At 41.7% G+C, this 22339-nt stretch overlaps 2 protein-coding genes across 2 annotated transcripts; one reads left to right on the plus strand and one right to left on the minus strand.

Annotated features, from left to right (window-relative positions):
* The first annotated feature begins 1607 nt into the window (after nt 1–1607).
* LOC103706722 (inactive receptor-like serine/threonine-protein kinase At2g40270) lies at nt 1608–11154 on the plus strand. Its single transcript, XM_008790938.3, has 9 exons — nt 1608–2079; nt 2160–2295; nt 4976–5047; nt 6316–6459; nt 6542–6661; nt 8409–9052; nt 9140–9330; nt 9419–9551; nt 10269–11154. Exons 1-9 carry the CDS (start codon nt 1983–1985, stop codon nt 10859–10861), a joined length of 2130 nt encoding a protein of 709 aa, XP_008789160.1. The 5' UTR covers nt 1608–1982; the 3' UTR covers nt 10862–11154.
* A 3749-nt stretch (nt 11155–14903) lies between these two features.
* On the minus strand, nt 14904–19039 carry LOC103706750 (importin subunit beta-1-like). The gene is made up of 3 exons (XM_026804522.2): nt 18807–19039; nt 15503–17931; nt 14904–15430 (listed from the first exon to the last, which is right to left on the minus strand). The coding sequence occupies exons 2-3, from the start codon at nt 17920–17922 to the stop codon at nt 15232–15234; spliced, it is 2619 nt and encodes an 872-aa protein (XP_026660323.2). The 5' UTR covers nt 17923–17931; nt 18807–19039; the 3' UTR covers nt 14904–15231.
* Between the last annotated feature and the right edge of the window lie 3300 nt (nt 19040–22339).

Raw genomic sequence — 22339 nt, forward strand, 5'->3', positions numbered from 1 at the left:
AAGAGGCCAACTTACGGGCCCCACGGTTCTCACTCACGTCTCCATGAACCACTCAGGTGACAAGACCTGCCCACTAATTCCTTGCATGGACTTTCCATCACAACGTAATAAAAAAAGAAGAAAACTTATGGAGCCGTTTTTCGTTGCCCGTAACTCCGTTTGGAAGAGACCTTGGTGGTTGCTTGAGGTTTCCTATAACACTCTCTTCCCACATTTTTTTAAAAGAAGAAGATATATATATATATATATATATATATATATATATATATATATATAGGAATCTAATAAATAAGAATTGAATTGATTGTTACCTTTCTAAGTGGGAGGATATTTTAATTGACCTCTTTAACTCCTTCCATCGATGCAAGAGACTTCAATCTGGATAATAGACAAGCGGTTCTCTATGAAACAAATAAGCATGATTAAATTTATGATTACACTTAAATGGTTTCCATATTTAAAATGAAAAAATAGAACTCCGACTTTGCATTTAATTGCTTGTACCTAACGTGCAGATGTGCTGGTGCAAGAAACCTAATGGATTTAGTAAGTACAATTGTTTATAAAATTGTGGATAAACAAAAATTTTTGACATGAAATAGGCAATGGTATTTTGGTGATGAGAGACAATAAGTTGTTCGATGGTCAATATCAAGAAAGTATGGTTGCATTTATGACTTCTCTCCCATTGATTATGTTTTGATCGAAACACGAGTATCTACCATATTTAATGCATTTGTATGACTTATGATAGAAAGAAAAAGTTGGTGAACGACTTTACAGTACACTATATTAAGTTCTATGAACAAGAAAGTAGTTTTGCTGAAGAGAGACTGAGACCAAACAAAAACAAGTTCTATAAATGGTAGGGATCTCGTTTCTAGCGGATATATAAACCGAAACATTATAGCTGATCCACTGTCATTTTACAATTTTATTTGCCTATTTTACCGTTTTATTCTTCCATCTTGCTGGATTCAACCAAACTTGATCCGACTCAAATCACCGATGCCATGTTTAAAGTTTGGATCCTGTTGTAGACCCATTGGACAAGATGAATCCAATCAAACCCGTACTAATGCATCCAAAATAATTTTTTTTAAAAAAAGTAAAATAAATTTTCAACCAACGAACTATTCAACCCACCTAAATATTTTTTAAAAAATTTAAAATTAAGTTAGAAAGAAACGCTACCAGTTGTAGCTGTAAATCTCGACCGAGATAATAAATATCTAGAATCCAATTTATATCATTAACACCTGTGAATTTTGTTTTTATTGCGAGGGTGCATTATAATTTCTCACCGGCAACTTTTAGTACCAACCAATGCCACTGCAGCACAATAATTTCGCTCATTATTGTCTGCAAGATTAGTTGGGTGATACTTTTTCACTCCATTCCTAGTAACCATGTTCTAATTGCGTCGCGTGCTGCCCATTTGATCATTTCTCTGTGAAATGTCCGGCCAAGCGGCTGGAAATACGCGCTAACCCAACACCAACGGCCATACCAAGTATTCTCTTTTTTTTAAAAAAAATACTTTTCAAGCTATGGGTCAAAAAGACCACATCATATGATATCACATGATATTTGAGAGAGAGAGAGAGAGAGAGAGGGAGATAGAGCAAAGCGGACGGAAACCGCCCGCCCTCCCCGAAACCCACCTCCCACCTCTTTGCGAGAGCGAACGAAGGAAGCCGAAAACGGATCGATATAAAGATTAGAGTAGGACTGATACGATTTAATCCCCACTAAACCCCTCCAAAAAAAGAATTTAATACAGGCATGGAGTCGGCGTTGAATGCTTCCCCTCACCTCCACCGCCTCCTCCTTTCTCGTTTCCGCGCTCCCTCCTCCCCTCCGCGGAAACTCCGATCTTTTCTAATCCTCTGCTCCTAAATTCTTATGCTCCCATTTTTTTTCCCAGAAATTTTTTTGTTCCGTTTCGATCTTGATGCTAAAATTCTGAGAAGAAATCGAAGATGGAGGGGTGGAGAAGACTTGGAATGAAGTCGCTGCAGCTGGTGGTGTTGTTGGTGTGGTTAACGCTCGATCTTTGCGCTTCTATCAATGATGAAGGTATAGTTGGGGTTGTTGGATGGGATGGGGTTTATTGTTAAAACTTGGTCTCTTGATTTGTTTCTTTGTTTTGATTGAAGGGAGGGCGCTGTTGAGGTTTAGAGAGAGGGTGGAGTTGGATCCATATGGAGCTCTGGCGGACTGGAATGAAGAGATCGGGGACGATCCGTGTTCTTGGTTCGGGGTTCAGTGTTCCGGTGGAAGAGTCGTGGCTCTGTGAGCAATGCGGTTTCTTGAACAATTGCTTGTTTGCTTCGTTTTGATCTGTTATCTTCTTGTTTTTCTTCTGTGCTTATCTGTTCCCAGATTTAATTGATGCTAGAAGGGTTTTGGATGGAAATGTTGATGGTTTTTTCCCCCTCCGAGTAGCAAGATTTTTGTGCGTTAGGTTGCTGAGGGGCACTGGGAGCTTTTCTCTGGGATAGTTTTGTTTATTACAACAGCTAAAATTGTCTTGCAAAGGAGCCTAGCCCCATGTAAAAGACCATATCGGGTGACATGGCCGATCAAACAGATTGATCCAATACTCAAAAATCATCAAGTTTGGGCTAGGAGCAATCTGAAATCCAGTAAATCTGTCATATATTTAGATAAGAATTCAGATCTGAATTCTAAAACCAATATGATGAAGGTTAATGAGTGATAAAGCTGCATTAGGCTCAGGTCCTTTAATTGTGGGATAGTGATAGAACAGTGCACTCTGAAGTCCAATATGTGATGGCTCACTCTTTAGTGGCTTCTTCGCAATTCCATCACGTATTGATAATGATGCCTCTTCTCCAGCTCAAACTTATGTGGAATTGGCTTGAATAGCAAATGTTTGGTGACATGTCGTCTTCCTTGATCCTATTATACAGATCTGAAACCCTATCCTCGTGGGGCCTCCTTAGATCATTGTTCATATGCTTATCTGCTCCTTCTTGATTCTTGGCTATCTAATTTGTGCTGCCTGAGTCTTAATGTCATGGCTTTCTGGAACGAGAAATCATTTCTCTTCATCATATTAGACCATGTAAATTAGATATGTCATTGGAACCCTATCCTTTTTTTTAATCTTATACTTGAGGATTATGAAATTAAGAAACTGTGATGTTTCATGTCTATCTATTTTGATAGGATTTGCACTTCCTTTTCTATTTCCATTAGAACATCATCAGAAAACATTATGTCATATTCCAAAAAACATACACACCATGGAAGCTCCTGAGCATTATTAGTTGATTGCGTATAGGATAAGTATAAAAAGAGAATGGCTTTAGCTTAACTCTATCAAAACTTGTCTCGTCATAACTACTTTGCAAACTTAACAGTACTGCTGTACACATGCTTGTAGTGATTTCAACCTAACCTTTTGGTTTGTCTTCCTTTCATAATGCCTTCTAAATTACTCCTTGCATCACTTTACTTTATGCATTCTGCAATCAAATGAAAACAACCTTCATTTTGAACTTCTTTATAAAGCTAAGCTGTTGATGTAGATCTGATCTGGGTTGACCATGTCTGCAATATAGGATCTGAAATCAATATCACATCTGCTATATGTATATATTTATAAAGATAATTCAGATCAACACTGAAAACCTGTGAAGAGAGTGAATCCAAGTGTCTGAAGGCAAATCCTCAAGCTTCAGGTTGATCTTACCCATAAACAAAAAAAGAGGGGAAAGGTGCTTTAGAAGAAAAGAACTGCCATTTTTTATCAATTTTTATCAGAACCGACCTAGACCAGCTTCATATCCTAACTTTATAACCTTGCAATACCTTAATCATGTATAACAAACACTAACAACACTTGGTTGACAGCTGTGAATAAAATAAGAAAAAAAGACTCTGAGTTATCTGGTTAAGAGGGAGAGAATGGTCAGTGGAAGGTTGCAGCGATCCCCTCCCTTTTTCTTCTTTCATTCCCATTCCTTTTTTTTCTTTTTTTCCCTTTCTTTTCTCTTTGTTTTTGTCTCTTTCTTTTCTTGCTTGTCTCACTTTTCTCTGCTATAGGGAACTTAGCCCAGAATACATATACAGACGTACATACATATAGAGGTAGATGTCTACACTCAAGTGGATCTCCACTTAGATTGATTAGGTCTAGATTGGATGAAGAGGGTCCTATATCAATGATGCAAGCTGTTGGATATGATCTACTCTCTCTAACTTACATACAGAGCAAAAATCATGTGATTTGAAGACTTCTAGCCTATGCATCAAGTGGTCAAGAAATTGGACAAATTAAATAACATGAAACTATACATGATATTTTGATCACTTGATACATAGGCTAGGGCTCTCCAAAGTACATGATTTTTTGTGTGTAAGTAGTTTAGAGATAGTAGATCATATCCAAATTATCGGTATGGGACTCTCATCGTTATGTATGTATGTATAACATATATTTGATTCTTGCTTTGGTGATCTAGTCGAGTGGAGCCAAGTCTACATCTATGTATGTATAACATATTTATTGATATTTATGTAATTGGTTATTACTTTGGCGATTTGATTCCCATTCCTAGGAGTTGTTTTGCTGTTCCATATATTTTCTTTTATGATTTGTGAGAAGTGGTTTGTATAACATATATTTGATGTTTTGCTTTGTTGATCCACTTGAGGATAGCCAAGTCTACCTCTATGTATGTATAACATGTTTATTGATCTTTATGTATTTGATTCGTACTTCGGTGATTTGATTCCCAATCTAAGGAGTTGTTTTGCTGTTCTCAACATATATTCCTTTTATGATTTTTGATGAGTGCTTTGAAATATGTTGTTGGAACTTCTAGACTGGACATATCCCTCCATCATCACATAGCCTTCTACGCTCGCAAGTAACATAAAATAGTCATTCTTCCTATTGAAGCTTTTTTGATATTTCTACATTCATTTTTCTTTTTTTAATCAGGAATTTGGAAGATCTTGGTCTCAAGGGAACACTTGCACCTGAACTTGGAAAGCTCATTCACATGAAGTTGCTGTGAGTACTTTTGAGCTCATGACTAATCATAGACTTTTATGCTTGCCGCCATTCTTATTCTCTTGCATAAATTCTCATTAGTACCTTTTCTACCTTTAGCATCGATTTATAGGGTGAAACTTTCTTACAGCATTTGTATCAAAAAAATGACAACATACAACTATTTCTGCATAAATATATCTTAGAATGGACTTTCCATTCTATATTGTTTATATCATGTTCATAACTTTATTTTGAAGCAATGTTCGTCGTTTTGATACTGGACCCCACACTGATACCATTATATTACAATGCCGGCTTGCTCGGTATGGTATCCAATCGTTGTATCGTGTGTCAGTACGTTCCTTCATACCATGTACCTTTATTTGGTACTATGGTACGGTGCAGTCGGTACTTCAGTATCGGCCGGTATGGCAAATCTTGTTTTGAAGCTTATGAGAGAGAAACATTTGTACTATCAAGAAACTGTAAGTGATATCCACATATAGCACAATTTCAGTGTTAACTTTTGTTGATACATCTCCACCACCTCACTAGATCTGCCCAGCAGAGATGGGTCCATCTGATAAGTTTATCCTATACTTTCTAGATTTTAATCCTAGATAAGGATTAGGTAAGAATTGCACCATCTTTGATGATGCTACCTTTACTATGAAGAATTTTGGCATGATATAACTATGAGATATGTTGTTACATGAGCAATCTTATCACCCTTTTTATGTTTAGAATGGCTTCCCCTGATTGGACATGCAAACATATATATGTCTCTCTCTCTCGATACACATTATGTATGTATATTAAAGTTTGCCGTCTCGGTACGAAACCCCATACCGGTGCCACACTAGCATAGTGTCGTTATGGTATAGAATTTTTTTGGCATACCAAGTGTTGGTACGCTACCCGTATCAGGTACCGGTACGGTATGGCATACCTTGATATATATGTATATTGTTATAAATATGCTTGTAGGCATGCGTGCATGCATGGATTTATATGTATTTCTATTAATCTAATTTGTCTCGTCTTATAATTGATGATATCGAGATAAGGGAACTAATATGTCATTATTAGAGTTACTTTTCTTTTGGAAGTGAAAAAATTCGATTGGATATCGAAAGTCTGTCCTACTTTAGATTCGTGCCAGTCTTCTATTTTTTGATATTTCTACAATTTTAAGAAATGGAATCATTCCATGCGTATTTAGAGAACTATATTTTTCATTTTCTAACTTATGTTGTTATTGTATTAACTTATTTCTTATCCTGCAGTATTTTACGCAATAATTCATTTTCTGGAATCATCCCTAGAGAGGTAGCACAATTGCAAAATTTGGAGGTATTGGACTTGGGACACAATAATCTCAGTGGACCACTTCCATGTGATCTTAATAATATTTTGTCCTTGAAAATCCTGTAAGTTGTGATTAAATTATTGAAATTTCTGTATTCTTGGTAGTGATAAGTTTCACTGATCTCATTCTTTTACTCTCTACAGTATACTTGGAAGCAACAGGTTTATAGGTAGTACACCAGGAAAATTCCTTGAGCTTAATATTCTCCCTAAGCTCCAAATGGATGAAAACCTGTTATCTTCGAACAAAGGATCTATTACAAGGTAAAATATTTAAAAAGAATCCACAAATTGACATAGATTTTGAAAGCTTTCATTCATCACCGATTTATGTGATGTGGAGTTACTAGGACTGGGTTGTCAATGTTGCTGTTGGTGTTAGTAATTATCTATTACTTAAAAACTTCATTGGTTCATGTTATTGCATCCTATGGATTGCAAACGTGTAACTGACCTAAAATTTCTAACAGACCAGGAAGGTTCATGGTCAAAGAAATTCAAACCATTGAAGAGCCATAACCCATCATTCAAGAGTTTAGCTTATTTGACTTTGAATGTCCAAAGATGGTGCTGGAATTGTCAATTGATTCATTGGTCGAGTTGAAGTGGATTTGGCATTGGCATATTCATGGTGTGCTTTTTTTTTGAGCCATGATCATTTGACAGCACTGCTAAAGATGAAGTGTCTCTAGTGTTTTCTAAAAGCCTGTCATTCCCGTCATTACCCTTTTCTTCCGAACATACTGAGGTCCTATTTCTCTGAGCAAACTTTAATAGTAGAATGAATCACTTCAAATCAAGGTTTTAAAGTAGTGTCCCGGTATTTCTATGGAACAGGACACCCCGTTGTCCCACCCCATCCCGACAGTGGTCCCGGTCATTCATCCGGATAAATATTCTCTGCCTCTCTCCCCTTCTTTTCTTCCTTTTTAATCTTTCTTTCTTTCGTTCGTTCTTTTTCATCTTTCTTTCTTGCTTTCTTTTTTATCTTTCTTTCTTTTTCTTCTTTCTTTCCTTCCTCCCTTTCCTTTTTCTTTCTTCTACCTTCCTTTCTTTCCTTTCCTTTTTCTTTTTTTTTCTTATTCATTCCTTTATTTCTTTTTTCTTTTTTCGTCTTCTCTATCTTTCCTTTCTTTCTTTCTTTTTTTTCTCCCTTTCTTTCTTTGCTCCTCCTCCTTGTTCGTCTTCTTCCTCTTTCTTTTCACTTTTTCATTTTCTTCATCTTTCCTTTCTTTTTCTTCTTTTCACCCTGCATGGATGGGTTTCGGAGTTCCGACCCCATCTCGGTCCCATTTTCTTACAGGAATGGGATACGATGGCCGGGATGCCTGCTGTCCTACCGTAACTCAAAACCTTGCTTTAAAAAGTAAAACCAACAAACTGTTGCAAGGGGGACAAACATAACATACTATTTATTGTTCATTCACGTGGATAAATTTAGCAATACCATGACTTCTATAAAACTTAAAGTACAATTAAATACAGTATGAATCTCTAGGATAGTAATGTTTTCTAAAACCTTTAAAATTATAAACTTTACTCTTTGACAGACCTGTCTCCTGATGATAGCTCTGGTAGATAATCGTCTTAACAAGATGGTCTGAATTTTATGTCTGTCAGGACTATAGGAGATCAAATTTTAATTCTACCATTTCATGGGCAGTTGGCTTCATGATAAGTATTTTTTGAGGTGTGCTAAGACATAAAATTTTAGTCTTTTAGACATTCAAATATTATTCTATTATACTGACCTTGTTCGGGGCTTTTCCTGTTTCTCTTTATGAGTATGAAGTTCCCATAGGTATTCTTCTTCTGTATAGTTTTTGTATGCATATGATCCAATTGTTGTGTTGATATGGAAAGATTCAAGGAAAAAACAACTTGTTTGCATACCATTTCTTATTGAAATGTAATTTCTATTGGTTAAAAGGAAATGAATAACAGAAGACTTTTTCTAACCTCATATGCTTTTCCCTGCTGACTTTCTTGATGCTGGTATCATCTGTAACAGGAATGTTCAGAATGCAACCATACGGAAACTTCAGCAGATAGGCAGCAAAGACAAAAAAAAACAACATAAAAATGGAGAAAATCTGCCGGAAGTTTTCAGTTCACCGACACCAGCACATGAAAGCAGACAGCATAAAGATGGACAGAATCGGGCAAAAGATTTTGCTTCACCAGCATCAGCACCATCTCCTGTGTCTTCAAAGCTGCAGTTGTCACCATTCATGTCACGTTTCTTCCCCCCGTCCTACCCACCAGGAATTTCACAATCACCAATGACATCAACACCATCAATCTCCATTCCACCATCTCCATTTAGTCAATTTCCAACACTTGCGCCCTCACCTTCACCTTCACCAGCTATTGAGCCACCATCCTCAATACCAGAGCATCAGCGCAACTTTGATGCAGCACCACCTTCTAGCTCTGTTCCAAATCCCTCTTCCTCTGTGAGTCCTTCACCATCAGCTGCAGTAGATACAGTAAAACATGCAACTTCCTGGACCATCTATGTGTCAATAGCAGGAGCAGTTTCCTTTCTTGCAATATGTGCAGTGTATGTTCTTTGCTGCCGAGTCAACAAGGTTGTCACCGTCAAACCTTGGGCAACAGGCTTAAGCGGACAGTTGCAGAAAGCATTTGTGACAGGTTTGCATCCCCTCAGACTGTACATTTGATATTATTTTATCTTTCACTTGCATTTTTGTTGAGTTACAGTATTGGTTTGCATTGCAGGTGTACCAAAACTCAAACGAGCAGAACTGGAAATAGCTTGTGAAGACTTCAGCAATATAATTGGCTCTTTACCAGATTGCATGTTATACAAGGGAACATTGTCAAGTGGAGTTGAAATAGCAGTGATATCTAGTGCAGTTACATCTGCAAAGGATTGGTCAAAACCGTCGGAGTCCCAATTCCGGAAGAAGGTAAAGTTCAACTGAGATTTTTTTCCTTGCACAAACCTTTAAACTTAGCATTTGTTCCTGAAACACTGGGAGTTGGTTGTGTCTTCAGATCATGACACTGTCGAAAGTGAATCACAAGAATTTTGTGAACTTGCTTGGGTATTGTGAAGAAAGACAGCCTTTCACCAGGATGATGGTGTTTGAGTATGCTCCAAACGGAACACTTTTCGAGCATCTGCATAGTAAGTATTTTGTTTAACCATAAGCTATACTAGAATGGAATATCATAAGTAATTATTTTTCCTATTGTTTTAATAGTTCTATACTACCTGAACAGCGTCACACATTTAACTGTCTGATCTGGATTTTAAATATCATACAGGGCCATTCTAGCATGACCATGATATCAATATATGATGCATTTCAAGATCTTGTCACCAGCTTAGTGACACAGCAAATTCACCAAGAATACTTTATTTCTGTATTTCATGCTACCCTTGTCTTCTACAATGAACTGCTATTTGGTTTAAATTTTGCTATCTACTTGAGATGTGCAACTGCGATAGTGTCTGATATGAAACATGAAACATGGCTATTCTAACGACGCACACATGATAACTATATGTAATGAACCTAAAACTTAGGTAATTGGTATACTGGCATGAAATGTAATAACAATGCCTTCTTGCTGACCTCGTTTTCTCTGACGAATCTGATCACTAAGCTAGTAAGCAATTCATTGTGGTGAAGCAGCTTGTTCTATATAGGTTATGTGTTGGATGCTTTGCAGCCTGTATGATAGCTGCAAAGGACATGGTTCGTCACATGAATGTCGAAGGCATCCAAAACTCCAATTGTGGAATCTTTAATAATTGCATATCTTCAATTTGCTCTGCAGATCCTTTTTTTCCAGTTATTTGGAGGCTTGGCCTGATGTTGTATCTTGGTGACCTTTGCAGTTAAAGAAGCAGAGCATTTGGACTGGGCTATGCGGCTAAGGATAGCCATGGGAATAGCATACTGTCTAGAGCACATGCATCAGCTTAACCCCCCTTTCATTCTCAGAAATCTGGACTCAACTACCATCTATCTTACCGATGATTATGCTGCCAAGATCTCAGATCTTGGATTTTGGAATGAAGCAAAGGGAACCGAGCCAGTGCCTGAAAATTCAAGTCCCTTGGCACCATTGTCGGACCTAAAGAGCATCATGTACAGTTTTGGTGTAATACTGTTGGAGATATTATCTGGCAGACTTCCATTTTCTGAGGATGGCTCACTAGAAAAATGGGCTTCATGTTATTTAAATGGGGAGAAGCCCCTTAAAGATATGATTGATCCAAGCCTTGTATCTTTTCATGAAGAAAGTGTCAGCGCACTGCATGAGGTGATACGATCCTGCACTAATCCAGAGCCAAATGAGCAACTGACAATGGCAGAGGTGGCAAGCCGATTGAGAGACATCACGGCAATGCCACCAGATGGAGCAACTCCAAAAGTGTCACCATTGTGGTGGGCTGAGCTCGAGATTATTGCTTCAGAGGCTAACTGAAATCGAAAAAGTTAGCCTTGTTTGTGTGTAGATATTCTTTTGTTTCGTTTATTCTTTTTTTTAATTATTTTTTCTTTCAAAAACTCTGTGTTAGCTGTTTGTATCTAATGGCATGGCAGACATATGTACAGGCTAGAAATAGGGGGAGTTGGCTGCGGTTTGTTATAGTGTGTTTACTGTGCAAAGATGGGGCTTGTTCATATCTCTGGAGAATGCTTTGGATTGGTATGGATATTGCTCGTGGAATGAATAAAAGAGGGAAATTTTAGTTTGGCTTCTCTTTTGCCATTTCAGGTGAAGACTTGCTGATTGTAATTATCATGATGATTCTTGACGGTGTAACTGCGAAAGTTGTGCAAAAGAATGATCCTTTTCTTCCTGTGTTTCAAAAATGAGTAATTTTCCTTCTTAGAAGAGCGTTCTTTTCTTAAATGATTACTAGCCTGTTCTTCAGCCTCTCCTCCCTTGGTGGTTTCTCTGTTGCACTCTAATTACACCTCGCATGATCCCATCTCCCCTAGCAAGAAACTCATGAAGTCACCTGGAAAGGGCAAAAAAATGCAGCCTTTTCTCTTTGCATACCATTAAACTTACTGTACCAAAAACATACCATTAAACTTCCTATCCCATCCATTATCCCCATCAGCCTTTCTTAAAAGTTAGAACCCATGTTCTACTGACAAGTGGTGCCGTGTGCTTTAAACTACTTTTCTTCTTTCCCGGAGGCTTTTTGATTACATTTCACTATCTTATGAAAAATTGAAATTTAAGCTGTTAAATGAGATTGTTTCATGCTCACTTTTCCTTTTTTTAAAAAACTATTTTCTATTCCTGAGATGTTAACCACTTCCTTCTAGACTCATTGTCTTGTGCTCTATGATATGCCTATGGGGAGTGGGTGCTGGAGGCCTATGTTCCGGCCCTGGTGCTCAGCCAATCTCCCACCTTTTCTTTATAGATGATTGCCTTCTACTGGCTAGAGCTTGGTATGGGGATGCTATTGTTCTTTGGAGGATTTTGGAGGACAACTGTCGGGCTTCGGGTTAGAGGGTGAACCTCCAAAAATCAACAGTTGCTTTCAGCCAAGGACTGCGGTGCAGATGCGACAGAAGATTAGGGGGATTCTGGGCATGAGGGAGCAGGATGGGCCGTGGACCTATTTGGGATTTTCGATTACTAGGAGGTTGCGTATCTCGAACTGTCAAGATGTGGTGCACCGGGTGCAGCAGAGATTGGAGGATTGGAGAGCGGCATCGCTCTCCATGATGGGGAGGGTGACCCTGGTTAGTTCTGTACTTTTCTCCATGCCTGTCTACTTGATGTCGAACACCGTTGTCTCCAAGACGGTGTTGATGAGGATTAAGAGGCTTGAGCGGAGCTTTATCTGGGGGTCGCAGAGTGGTGGCCGGGGGGTTCATCTGGTGGACTGGGAGTCGGTATACCAACCGACTAAGGCGGGGGGGCTGGGTATCTAGTCTCTACTGATCAGAAGGGGGGCATTGATTGCTCGGCATGCTGCTAGGGTTATCTTGGAGCCACAGTCTGTTTGGAGTCAGTTGATGGTCGCCCGATATGGCCCTGTTGGGAGTAGTGGGATCCCACCAGAGGGTCGGAGGGTGCCACCAGTTGGGCGCAAGATCTGTAGGTACATGCCTTTGGTCCTATCGAGATGCAGGTGGTTGATCGGTGATGGTCAGAGGGTGGATGTGATGGGGGATGTTGGGTGGAGGAGCTCCCGCTGCTGCGTTGGCCGACCCTAGTCAGTGTTGAGGTCATGGAGGGACTCCGGATGTGCGACCTTCTTCTCCCGGGCGGTGCGGGCTGGGATACTCGCCGGATCGATCAGTTGTTTGGGGAGCCACATGTGGAGCGGATTCAGACGCTCTCAGCTCCGGGGCACCTTTGCCTCGACGTCACGGTGTGGAGCTCGTCCTGCAGGGCTAGAGTTAGGATGGCTGACGTTTGTCGTGCTGTCCAGGGTGGAGGGCAATTGGGGGTGGATCTCGGCTGGATCTAACGATTTGGGCTGCACCCCAGAGTAGCCTTATTCCTCTGGAAGGTTGTCTGGAGCAGGCTACTGATGAGATTGCTGCTGTGCGAGAGGGGGATGGGTATCCACCTCAGTGCCCGAGGTGTCAGACTGATGAGTCGTTGGACCATGCTATCTTCCAATGCCACCAAGCTAGGATGATCTGGATGATGGCAAGTTTCCCATGGACTTATGGCACCACATGGCGGCCTTTCTTCAGGTTCTTCAATGCTTAGCGACGGCCTTGCAGTCCAGACCGGAGGTAGTGCAGGCGACCTATATTGCCTATTAGATCTGGTTAGCGAGGAATACATGGACCTTTGGCGAGAGGAGCCCCACACTCAGGGCGACAGTGGAGAGGGCGCGGATGCTGGCAGTGGAGGCCTCTCAGACGATCTGATCGGATAGACCTTTGACAGCTCGGAACATCTGGAGATCTATAACTGCTTGTAGAGCGCCTCGTATGGTGTTTTTCACCTGGAAGCGTCCACCTTCGAGTTTCCTCAAGGTCAATTTCGATGGATGCATCTTGCAGAGTGGCAGGTGTGGAGGTGCGGGCTTCGTTGTCGGGTGTCTAGATTCTAGGATGATTGTGGCTGGAGGCTGCCACTTGTTCGATACCTCGGTGTCAGCAACGAAGTTGAGAATGGCTTGGTCGGGATTGAGCTATGTTTGGCGTGCTTTACTGGGGCAAGAGGTCCTCCTGGAGGGCGACTCTGCGACCGTCATTGGGTGATCTTACAGGCATCGGGTGGGATTGGCGATTACCACCCACTACTGAGAGACATTCGAGCTATGATTTATGACGGGTTGGTGATTCAAGCGAGACATGTGTTCAGGGAGGCCAATGGGACCGCGGATTGGATGGCTTCCTTTGTTGCCAACTACTCTAGGGACCATCTATGGGTGGACGAGGCGGAGTTGCTTAAAACTTTTCGTAATGTATTACTTTTTGATTTTTTTTTTATGTATCCGTACATGTTATGTATGATACCTCCGTTTTAGAAAAAGAAAAAAGAGAGTAAAAAAAAATGGCGTCTTTCTATGAAAAATAGAAAAATAAGAACCGTCAAAAAAAAAACAATTGACGGAGCGCAGGTTCAAACTAGGGACCCTGTGTGCGAGACGAGCATGGTACCGGCACGTAGACACAACAAACAAATTTGGCTACATTTTTTTAGACTATAAAAGAACAGAATGTAATAAAAAATTGCCCAGTTTCCTGTAATTTTCCACTCTCTCCAAAACGAGTTTTTCTAATCATTAGTTGTGCTCTCACGTGAGTCCCCCACCACCCTTGGAGCCATCGACAATAGGTGATTGCTTCGCGCCACCGGACCATTGGCTTTCCAGCCAGCAAACGGTGCTTTGATAACTCACTAGTGAGGACCCGCCTGCACTGCGACATTTTAATTTCCGAGTCTGTTATTTGCGCACCTGTCTTCGCGATTTAAGGAGACTCATAATGTGAGATTTTTTTTTATTACTTGTTCTGGCAGGAAAACCAATATTTCAGTCCTCCCTGTCAACCATGGCTGGTGCAGCATGTTCTGAAATTTTTTTGAGGATTAACATTTGAAAATAATTCACCATCCTTCAATGTTTTAAGTAGAAAAGAGACGATTTGTTCATTAGATTTTATAGAATTGAACATAAAGAGCAGAAAATCCTTTCCTAGATCTTGCAATATCAACCATTGATTTAACTTTGTGTTTTGGATTATCAATGACAAGTACACCTCTGTCAAAAGCCCACCTGCTATAGAGCACCCCAGCATCAAGTCTCCAACGGCTAATCCTGCAAGTGTAGGTTTTCGTATAACCCTGATGACTTTTCTGATTCATCTCCAAGTAAACAGCTGAGTATTGGGTTTGGGGTTACTTAAATATTGCAAGATGAAACGAAAAGGCAAATAGTCAATCATAAGATTTACATGTAATTTGAAAGGCACATGCATTCCTTGCTTTCAGTAGGAACCCAGGTATCTACTGTAATTTGTATGCCACAAAAATATTTGATCCTAGAAGAACGAAATCAAAATCTTTACTAACAAATGATACATGGTTTGTATCCAATGAATTGGACAGCTACTACATTCCAAATGACTGATCGCCACAAAGTAGTGGATGCAATAGTTAAACAACACACTCAAGAACCACAGCCATCACTATTAACCCTTTTAAGTGGCAAAACATTGCCACTCTATAAGGTCCAAAAAAACCGAACAGCTATCAAAAAACAACACCCTAAGACCTTGAGACGACTTCTGTGATCTGAAAGACTATGGTATTGAGTATAACCAGGAAATGGACCAGCATCTTACTGCAAAATAGGCTCCACCTCAGGAAACCAACACTCGCGCAATCATCCCTTTAGTCCAAGTTGCAGTCTCCTTCAACTGGTCATCATCAGACTGAAGGCACTCCCCCAAGAAATCAATGTAGAAAGTGCAGTCTTTGAACAAGACCTTTGTGTTTGGACCGAGTGTATCAGCAAGATCACCCATCGCAGCAACTGCAGCTTTAGTCACTCCCTCATCCCTGAGAAACAGTCAAAATGATTGCTACATATTATAGAAACCCGAAACAAAATTGTGTTTTAGCACTGCATACCTGTTCATATCTCTGAAGACTACTTCAGTGAACTGCAACAGATGGTTTGCATAAGGTATCATCAGCTCTGCCTTGGAATTCTTGAATCCCTGAAGTATACCAGAGTAGGCCTCAAAAATGCCTCGTCTAAGCTGATTCCCGTAATCCAGCATATCCTCGTCACTAGCATCCAGATGTGCACAGAGCTCTGCAGCTCCTTCAAGCATTGGCAATGCATAGGGAACATATTTCTCAAAATGCTCGCCAATTGCAAGGGCAATATCACCAAAGCATGAGAATATAGGAGGCTTGACAGATCGATGGAGCATGGAATTAGAGAGGTCCTTAAGAAGTTGACTCATAATACCATCACAAAAGGGAAGAACCCTTTCATCCAGGGCACGGCAGATGTCACCAACCACCCCAACTGAGATGGAGCAGACTTGATACTCCTCAAAATTTTGCAAGCCCATTTCTAGATACTTATAGAACTCAGGCATGTACTTGGCAAATTCCGGCCCGGTAGCATAAGCAAGGGCCCCAATAGCAAGCATTGCTTCCTCATGTACAGTAGAACTGCGGCAAGCAAAGACTCGAAGGAACAAGATCATCATCTGATCAGCAGACTGAAGAATTATGGATTTTGTCTCATCCGAGCCACTCAGCTTCTGAACTATTACTTGAATAACACCACATAGCAGGGCTTGCAGATCACTTTGTCTTTCCCGGTCATCTGAGGACACTATTTCGAGCTCTAGAGTCCGGCTTAATCTGTTCATAATTTCATGAAGTAGATGGGCTATCATGTTTGAAGTTTCTGATATATTAGTGGATCTAACTATCTCATTCAAAGTCTCATATGCAGAAGATCGAAGCCTAGAATTATTAGTATCTGCACGATCAGCTGTAGAAAGGAGAGCTGAAATAATGTCACCAAGAAAAGGTGTGAACACTGACAAATTTGCCCCTGAATCCTCATAACCCTGGGCAAGAAAATAAATGGCTCCACAAACCTTCTCAGCCACATTGGGGATATCTCTGATACTTTCTAACAACACAGACATGATACGAGGAAGGTTTGCTGGAGTTATTACTGGGTAAGCACTACTCGTAGAATGCAATATTTCAAAAATCCTTCCAAGAGTCCAGGCTGTCGTGTCCTTGACATGACTATTTTGGTCTTTCATTGCATTGAGCAAGAAATCCAGGCCAGCATGAACCAGTGGTGTGAGCTTTTCAAGGGATGGACCTTCAAGAATAGACCCAAATGCAAAAGTGGCAGCCTCACGGCTGCGCCAATCACTCTTTGTTATGTTACTCTCGACAAAAGGCATCACAAGGGGCACAACAGCATCCCCGACGGTCCTTGCAACAAGTCCAAGGCACGTCCCACCAGCCATGGACAGATTCCAGATACCATCATCTTGGTCCTGATCCTCCTCTTGCTTCAGCAGTGTTTCTAACAGCATCGGTACTAACACAGGAAGAGCCTTTTCAATAAAATGAGAATGAACAGAAGAGTTCCCCTCATCAGCTCCGCCATACTCGTCTTGGAGTTCAATCTCTTCATCACAGACAGAACTCCAGAATTCAACAGCTTGCAGAGCAACAGGCTCCTCATCTCCACTCACAGCATTAGAGGTCAAAGTGAACAATGCCTGCATGTATGGCTCAAGAATCTCATAATACATAGAGGCTATAGCAACAAGGCACTCAAAGGCTGCCTGTCTGATCTCCAGCTCTTTAGATACAGCGGTCTCACAGACAACTTTCATGATGAAATTCCTCTCCATCTCATTCTCAAAGTTAGTCTGAGCAAATTGAAGAGCATTGTACAGTGCTCTGACAGCAGCAAGTCGGACTTCAAAGTTATGCTCTGTCTGATTCATACCCTGAACAACAGCAGTTAGAACAGCATTCACTTGTTCCTGCTCCAAGTCCTGAGGAGATACCTCCTCGCAGATATACCCCAGTGCCTCCAAGGTTGCTTGTTTCAGAGGAGCAGGTGCCTGCTGCTGGGTCATGTTGTTTAATAACTGCCCGATGAGTTCCTGCCATTCCCGCCTGGGGATCTCGATAGAAGCAACCTTGGCAATCACTTGCGACGAGGTGTGCCGTGCTTCCGGTACAGATGATCCAAGAGTCCTTAATAAAGATTCCTTGATTTGGATTTTGATAGAAGAGATCACACTGACCCATCGCTGAGTAAGTTCTTCTTTTCTAATTGAGTCCTTTGCATCTAAGGAATTCTTAAGGATAATGCCAGCAAGCCTTCGAGATTCCGGAGGCTTTTGGTCATTTGAGAGCTCAACAGATAATGAAAGGAGGAAATGGGGAAGATTCTGTTCCTGAAACTGCTTGAGGTTTTCCTCTGCAGCAGTTCGAATCTGCCCATCGGGAGATTGGGCAGATAACAAAATCTGGGTAATCTCCATTGCCATTTCACAAAACTACAAAATAATACAGGAACTCTGATTATGGAAACTAAAATTAGCAAAACTCAAATGCATGGTATCTAATTTGCAGAAAACCTACTGATAATTCTTATTGGAAGCATTTATCATATTTTACTAACTTACTTGAAAAAGATTCATAAATGACAAAATCAAGCAAAAGCATGGAATTTTCGTAGGCCACTTTCATGTTCTATAACTGTGATATGGAATTTCACAACCAAAAGCATATTGAAATTTTCCCAAAATCAAGCAATATGAAATATCCGCAAGGACGGAAATCAATGATATAAATGACAAAATCAGGAGAAGATATTTCCCTTGTCCAGGAAAAAAGACCTCTATTGCATGAGCCTTTGACAGTTTCGGATAAAAATACCCACTTTATTATTAAAATAAAATGGTGAGGCAAAAAGAAGGAGAAAGAAGGCACATTGGTGATTCGCAGGATCTTAACGCTAAAAAAAGGGAAGGCGACGGTAAAATTAAAAGGACAGAACTCTTACTGCCAAGGGCACGAATGATGCCCAGAAAGGAGAAAGAGAACTTATGAAACCAAAACCCTAAACCCCAAACCCTACCATCACACTAGAGCCAAACGCTCCTAAAAAGCAGATACCAGAATCTAAAATAACAATGCCCAAGACCATCTTAAGATAAAATAATACAAAAAAAGTAACTTAATCCAGAAAATAACACCAGATTGATCAAAGACGGAAATGAATCACATGTCAATAGCCGGTACCTTAGCATACAGAAAAGGAAAACATAAAAACCCCTAGAAATCGAAGAAATAAACGAAAGTACGGATGAACCCGTATCAGATCTAGGACAAAACTGAAAATCCTGGATCAGAGAGTCGAGAGCAATACCTCGGATTGGGATCTCCGAAGCGACGAAGTTCCTCCTCCTCCTCCGCCGGCGAATCGAAGGAAGAAGCGATTTAGGGTTTCGCACCTCTCGGCTCGGCGCACGGGCTCTAAGGAGGAGAAGGATGGGGCTGCGACTGAGATCGAAGAGTCGGGGACGATTTTATAAGGGATTTTTGGCCATTTCGAATGGGTCGGAAAAGCGGGAGGCTGTCGTGTGGGAGTCGGAAACCCTAATTTTTTGAAATCTGCCAGGTCGCACGTGATTCGAGGCTATTTAGGCATGGAAGGTGTTTGACTTACTGGGCCTGTTTGGAATTTTCATAGTGGGTCTGCTGAAGCGGCCCATATAGCGCACACGCATATCTATGTATATATATATATATATATCCGTCAATACATACATATGCATGCATGCATATGTATGCACGTATATATATACATACATACATATATATACATACATGTTATACATTTTTTTATACGTATTGTGTATACACAAGCACATGCATACATATGTACATACATATTGACATGATACATTAACAGGGCATGAGTTAATTATTCTTTTATTTTTAAAAAATATGGAGATGTTTCGAAGTTCTGCAGGTTTTGGCTTGGTGTTTCTCACTAAGCTGTTCCCAATAGAGGTTAGTCATATGTTCTTCAGAAATCTAGCTCCTTTTGCCCAAAACAGATAATGAACTTTTATTTCTAGTGAATGGTTTTTGCTTTCAGATTAACTATTGTTACACATTGAAGCAATCCAAGCATGATTAGGCAACGACAGGTGTACAGATGAACTCCTCTTCCCCATTGTAGTATTGTTTTGGCTTGCAAATGGTTATGCTGAGATGTATACTACTGATGAGAGCGCACAATTATGTTGTTTGCCGTGTTCCTTGATTATTTGATGTGGTGGGCCGACAGAAAAATAAGCTGAACCCTTCTGTTCCTAAACACTCTTATTAGTTTATATTGCAGAATGTAATTAAAAGAAATATTAGAGGCAATAAAAGATCTTTTTTCTTCGTAACAACGGTGATGCTGACTATTTTTATTTTATTTTTTTGCTGAAATGGATGATTTATACAATCTTAATATAAATACATCAAAAAAAGTTAAAATACAGCATATCTTGGAGTGCACTAGACAGCTCACTCCTTCTCAACCCTAAAGATGTTTCCAGAGTGATTGGTCACGTATGAGGCCACCCAGTTTGCAGCCCTGTTGGCCTCTCTGTAGATATGCATAGCCTGAAAGGCCATCCCATCATAGACCATGGCTTGGATGTTTCGGATTACGAAGTGGCACTCTTCCACACCGCCAGCAGCCTGCTGAACCCATCCAATGAGCGCACTGCACTAGCTTGCAGCACATAGTGACTATATTCAATTTATGGTTTTCTTTGCCATAGTCAATTGTTCCCTCATACTGTCAATATTTCACGGGGGATGCATTGTTACCTTCCATAGGCCCCAAGTCTTGTACTCGTAGAATTCAGATTGGTGATGCGGTGTTATCAATTCAAAATATCGTTCACCTGATTATCTTTCATGTAAGTTTTAGTTTTCCATAGCGACCCTTCCTGTCGAAAATAATCGACCAATCGTCCACTGAATTGCAGATGCTGCTCCTACAACCGGAATTGGCATGTCCATGCGGAGCATAGCTTGGTTGGCTCCTGATGGATGATGAAGCATGCACAGAAGCAGGATGGTGCGGACACCAGTGCCAGGTCAGCCGGTCGCCACAGGATCCAGCCAGCTCAGCGGGTCCCAGCCGATTCAGCCACCTGATTTTATTTTAGATTGATTTATTTTATGTTGATTGGGTTTATTTGCATATTGTCATTTGGGTTTATTTGCATATTGTCATTTTAGGAGCTTTTTGGAATTATTTTATTTGTAGGGGTTATTTGTTATTTTGTGACCCTATATATATGGGTCCATCCTCATGTTTAGGGTTTAATGAATTAATGCAAGAAAATTAGCCTTCTTCTTCTTCCTCCTCCTCTCCTCTTTTCTTCTTCTTCCCCTCTTCTTCTCCTCTTTCACGCTGCCTTCCGTCCCTTACATCCGTCCTGCATCAGCTCTGGTATCAGAGCAGGCCGGCTTTGCCCCTGCTGTCAAGGCCTCGATCCAGTTTATCATAGCCACGTTTCAAAATTTTCTGGCTACTGTAGCATTGGTCTCACGCGAGGGCTCAGACTTCTTCCTCAGCCGAGAAAGAGCCCGTTCCCTTCTTCTGAAGCCGTGCGGCCAAGTTTCCCTCAGTGGCTGTCCCGAGCGAAACAGACATCACAGGGAAGCAGCATTGAAATTAAAAAAAAAAAAAATGTTTTGGGCGTCTTCTGAAGATTCCCTGTTCCCTCTCCTCTGCTGTCGTTCCCGTTTCTTCTTCCGAAGCCGAACTCCCAAGCCTTCTGAGGAAAAGAAGGGAAAAGCCCCGTTGCCATCTCCCGTCGTCCGGATCTGAGGAGAGAAGCCGAGCGCTGGTGTCCGCCCTCATCGCCACTTGCCAGCCGCAGGACCTCGCCGGACGACTCCGCGTCCCACGCGGCGCGTTGCCACAAAACCCGGTAACCACCTGCACCCTTCCTCTTCCCCCCAAACTTCCACGACGAAGCCGGGCCATTAGCGGGTTACCGAAGTGGGTGCGCCCGCTAACCCGAATTCGGTCGGGTTAAAAAAAAAAAAAAAAAAACGCACGTGACTGCACGTGCTTGTTGAGAAAAAAAAAAGAAAAAAAAGAAAAGAAAAGAAATAAAAAAAAAGAGAGAAAAAAAGGAAAATACCTGTCATCTTCTTCATCCGTCGCCGCGTCCGCCGTGCCTCCAGCGTCGCTACGCCATCGCCGCTTCCACCGTGCCCCTTCGTCTCCCCGCAGCACCGCTTCACCTTCATCCGTGGCCGCCATCGTCCCGCCGACGAACACCGCCACCGAGCATCCCACCCGAGCTCCTCCGCCCGTGCCGCTCCGCCTTCGCCGCCTCCGCCCGTGCCGCTCCGCCTTCGCCGCCTCCGCCCGTGCCGTTCCGCCTTCACCGCCTCCGCCTGTGCCGCCTCCTGCCGCCGCCGAGATCCGCCATCGCCTGAGCCCCATCTTCTCCCTCCCCACCGAGCCGCGCCGCCTTGCCGTCGCCGTCCCCGCCGCTCCCGCAACCGCTCGATTGCCACCACCGCTGCCTCCTTCCCCTCCTTGCTTCACCGCTGCCCCCCTCTGATCGCACGCCGCAAAACCACCGCCTCCACCACCACTCCACCGCCTTCCCCCCACTCACCCCACTCCCTCCCTCTTTTATTTCATCATGGGATGTTGAAACCCTCTTCACACCACCTCAGGCTCATTTCGCCCCCCCTCCTCTTCCTTCACGGGCCGACTCCACGCACCCTACCACCCTCCTTCCTCATCGGGCCCAAACCACCCGCACACCCCTCTCAAAGCCCACCCTGCTTTCTCTGCTGCGGGCCCCTAACCTGCAGGCCTTTTGGGCCCAATTTCAACAGGCCCTTTCTTGCGCAAGCCCACCAACC

Source organism: Phoenix dactylifera, chromosome 13, assembly GCF_009389715.1.
Source record: "Phoenix dactylifera cultivar Barhee BC4 chromosome 13, palm_55x_up_171113_PBpolish2nd_filt_p, whole genome shotgun sequence".
NCBI lineage: Eukaryota > Viridiplantae > Streptophyta > Magnoliopsida > Arecales > Arecaceae > Phoenix > Phoenix dactylifera.

Coding starts and splice junctions, on each gene's coding strand:
- LOC103706722 (XM_008790938.3), top strand. CDS start 1,983: ATGGAGGGGTGGAGAAGACTTGGAATGAAGTCGCTGCAGCTGGTGGTG. Junction 6,460..6,541: donor ATTTTGTCCTTGAAAATCCT/GTAAGTTGTGAT, acceptor TACTCTCTACAG/TATACTTGGAAGCAACAGGT. Junction 6,662..8,408: donor AACAAAGGATCTATTACAAG/GTAAAATATTTA, acceptor CATCTGTAACAG/GAATGTTCAGAATGCAACCA.
- LOC103706750 (XM_026804522.2), bottom strand. CDS start 17,922: ATGGCAATGGAGATTACCCAGATTTTGTTATCTGCCCAATCTCCCGAT. Junction 15,431..15,502: donor GTCTTCAGAGATATGAACAG/GTATGCAGTGCT, acceptor ACTGTTTCTCAG/GGATGAGGGAGTGACTAAAG.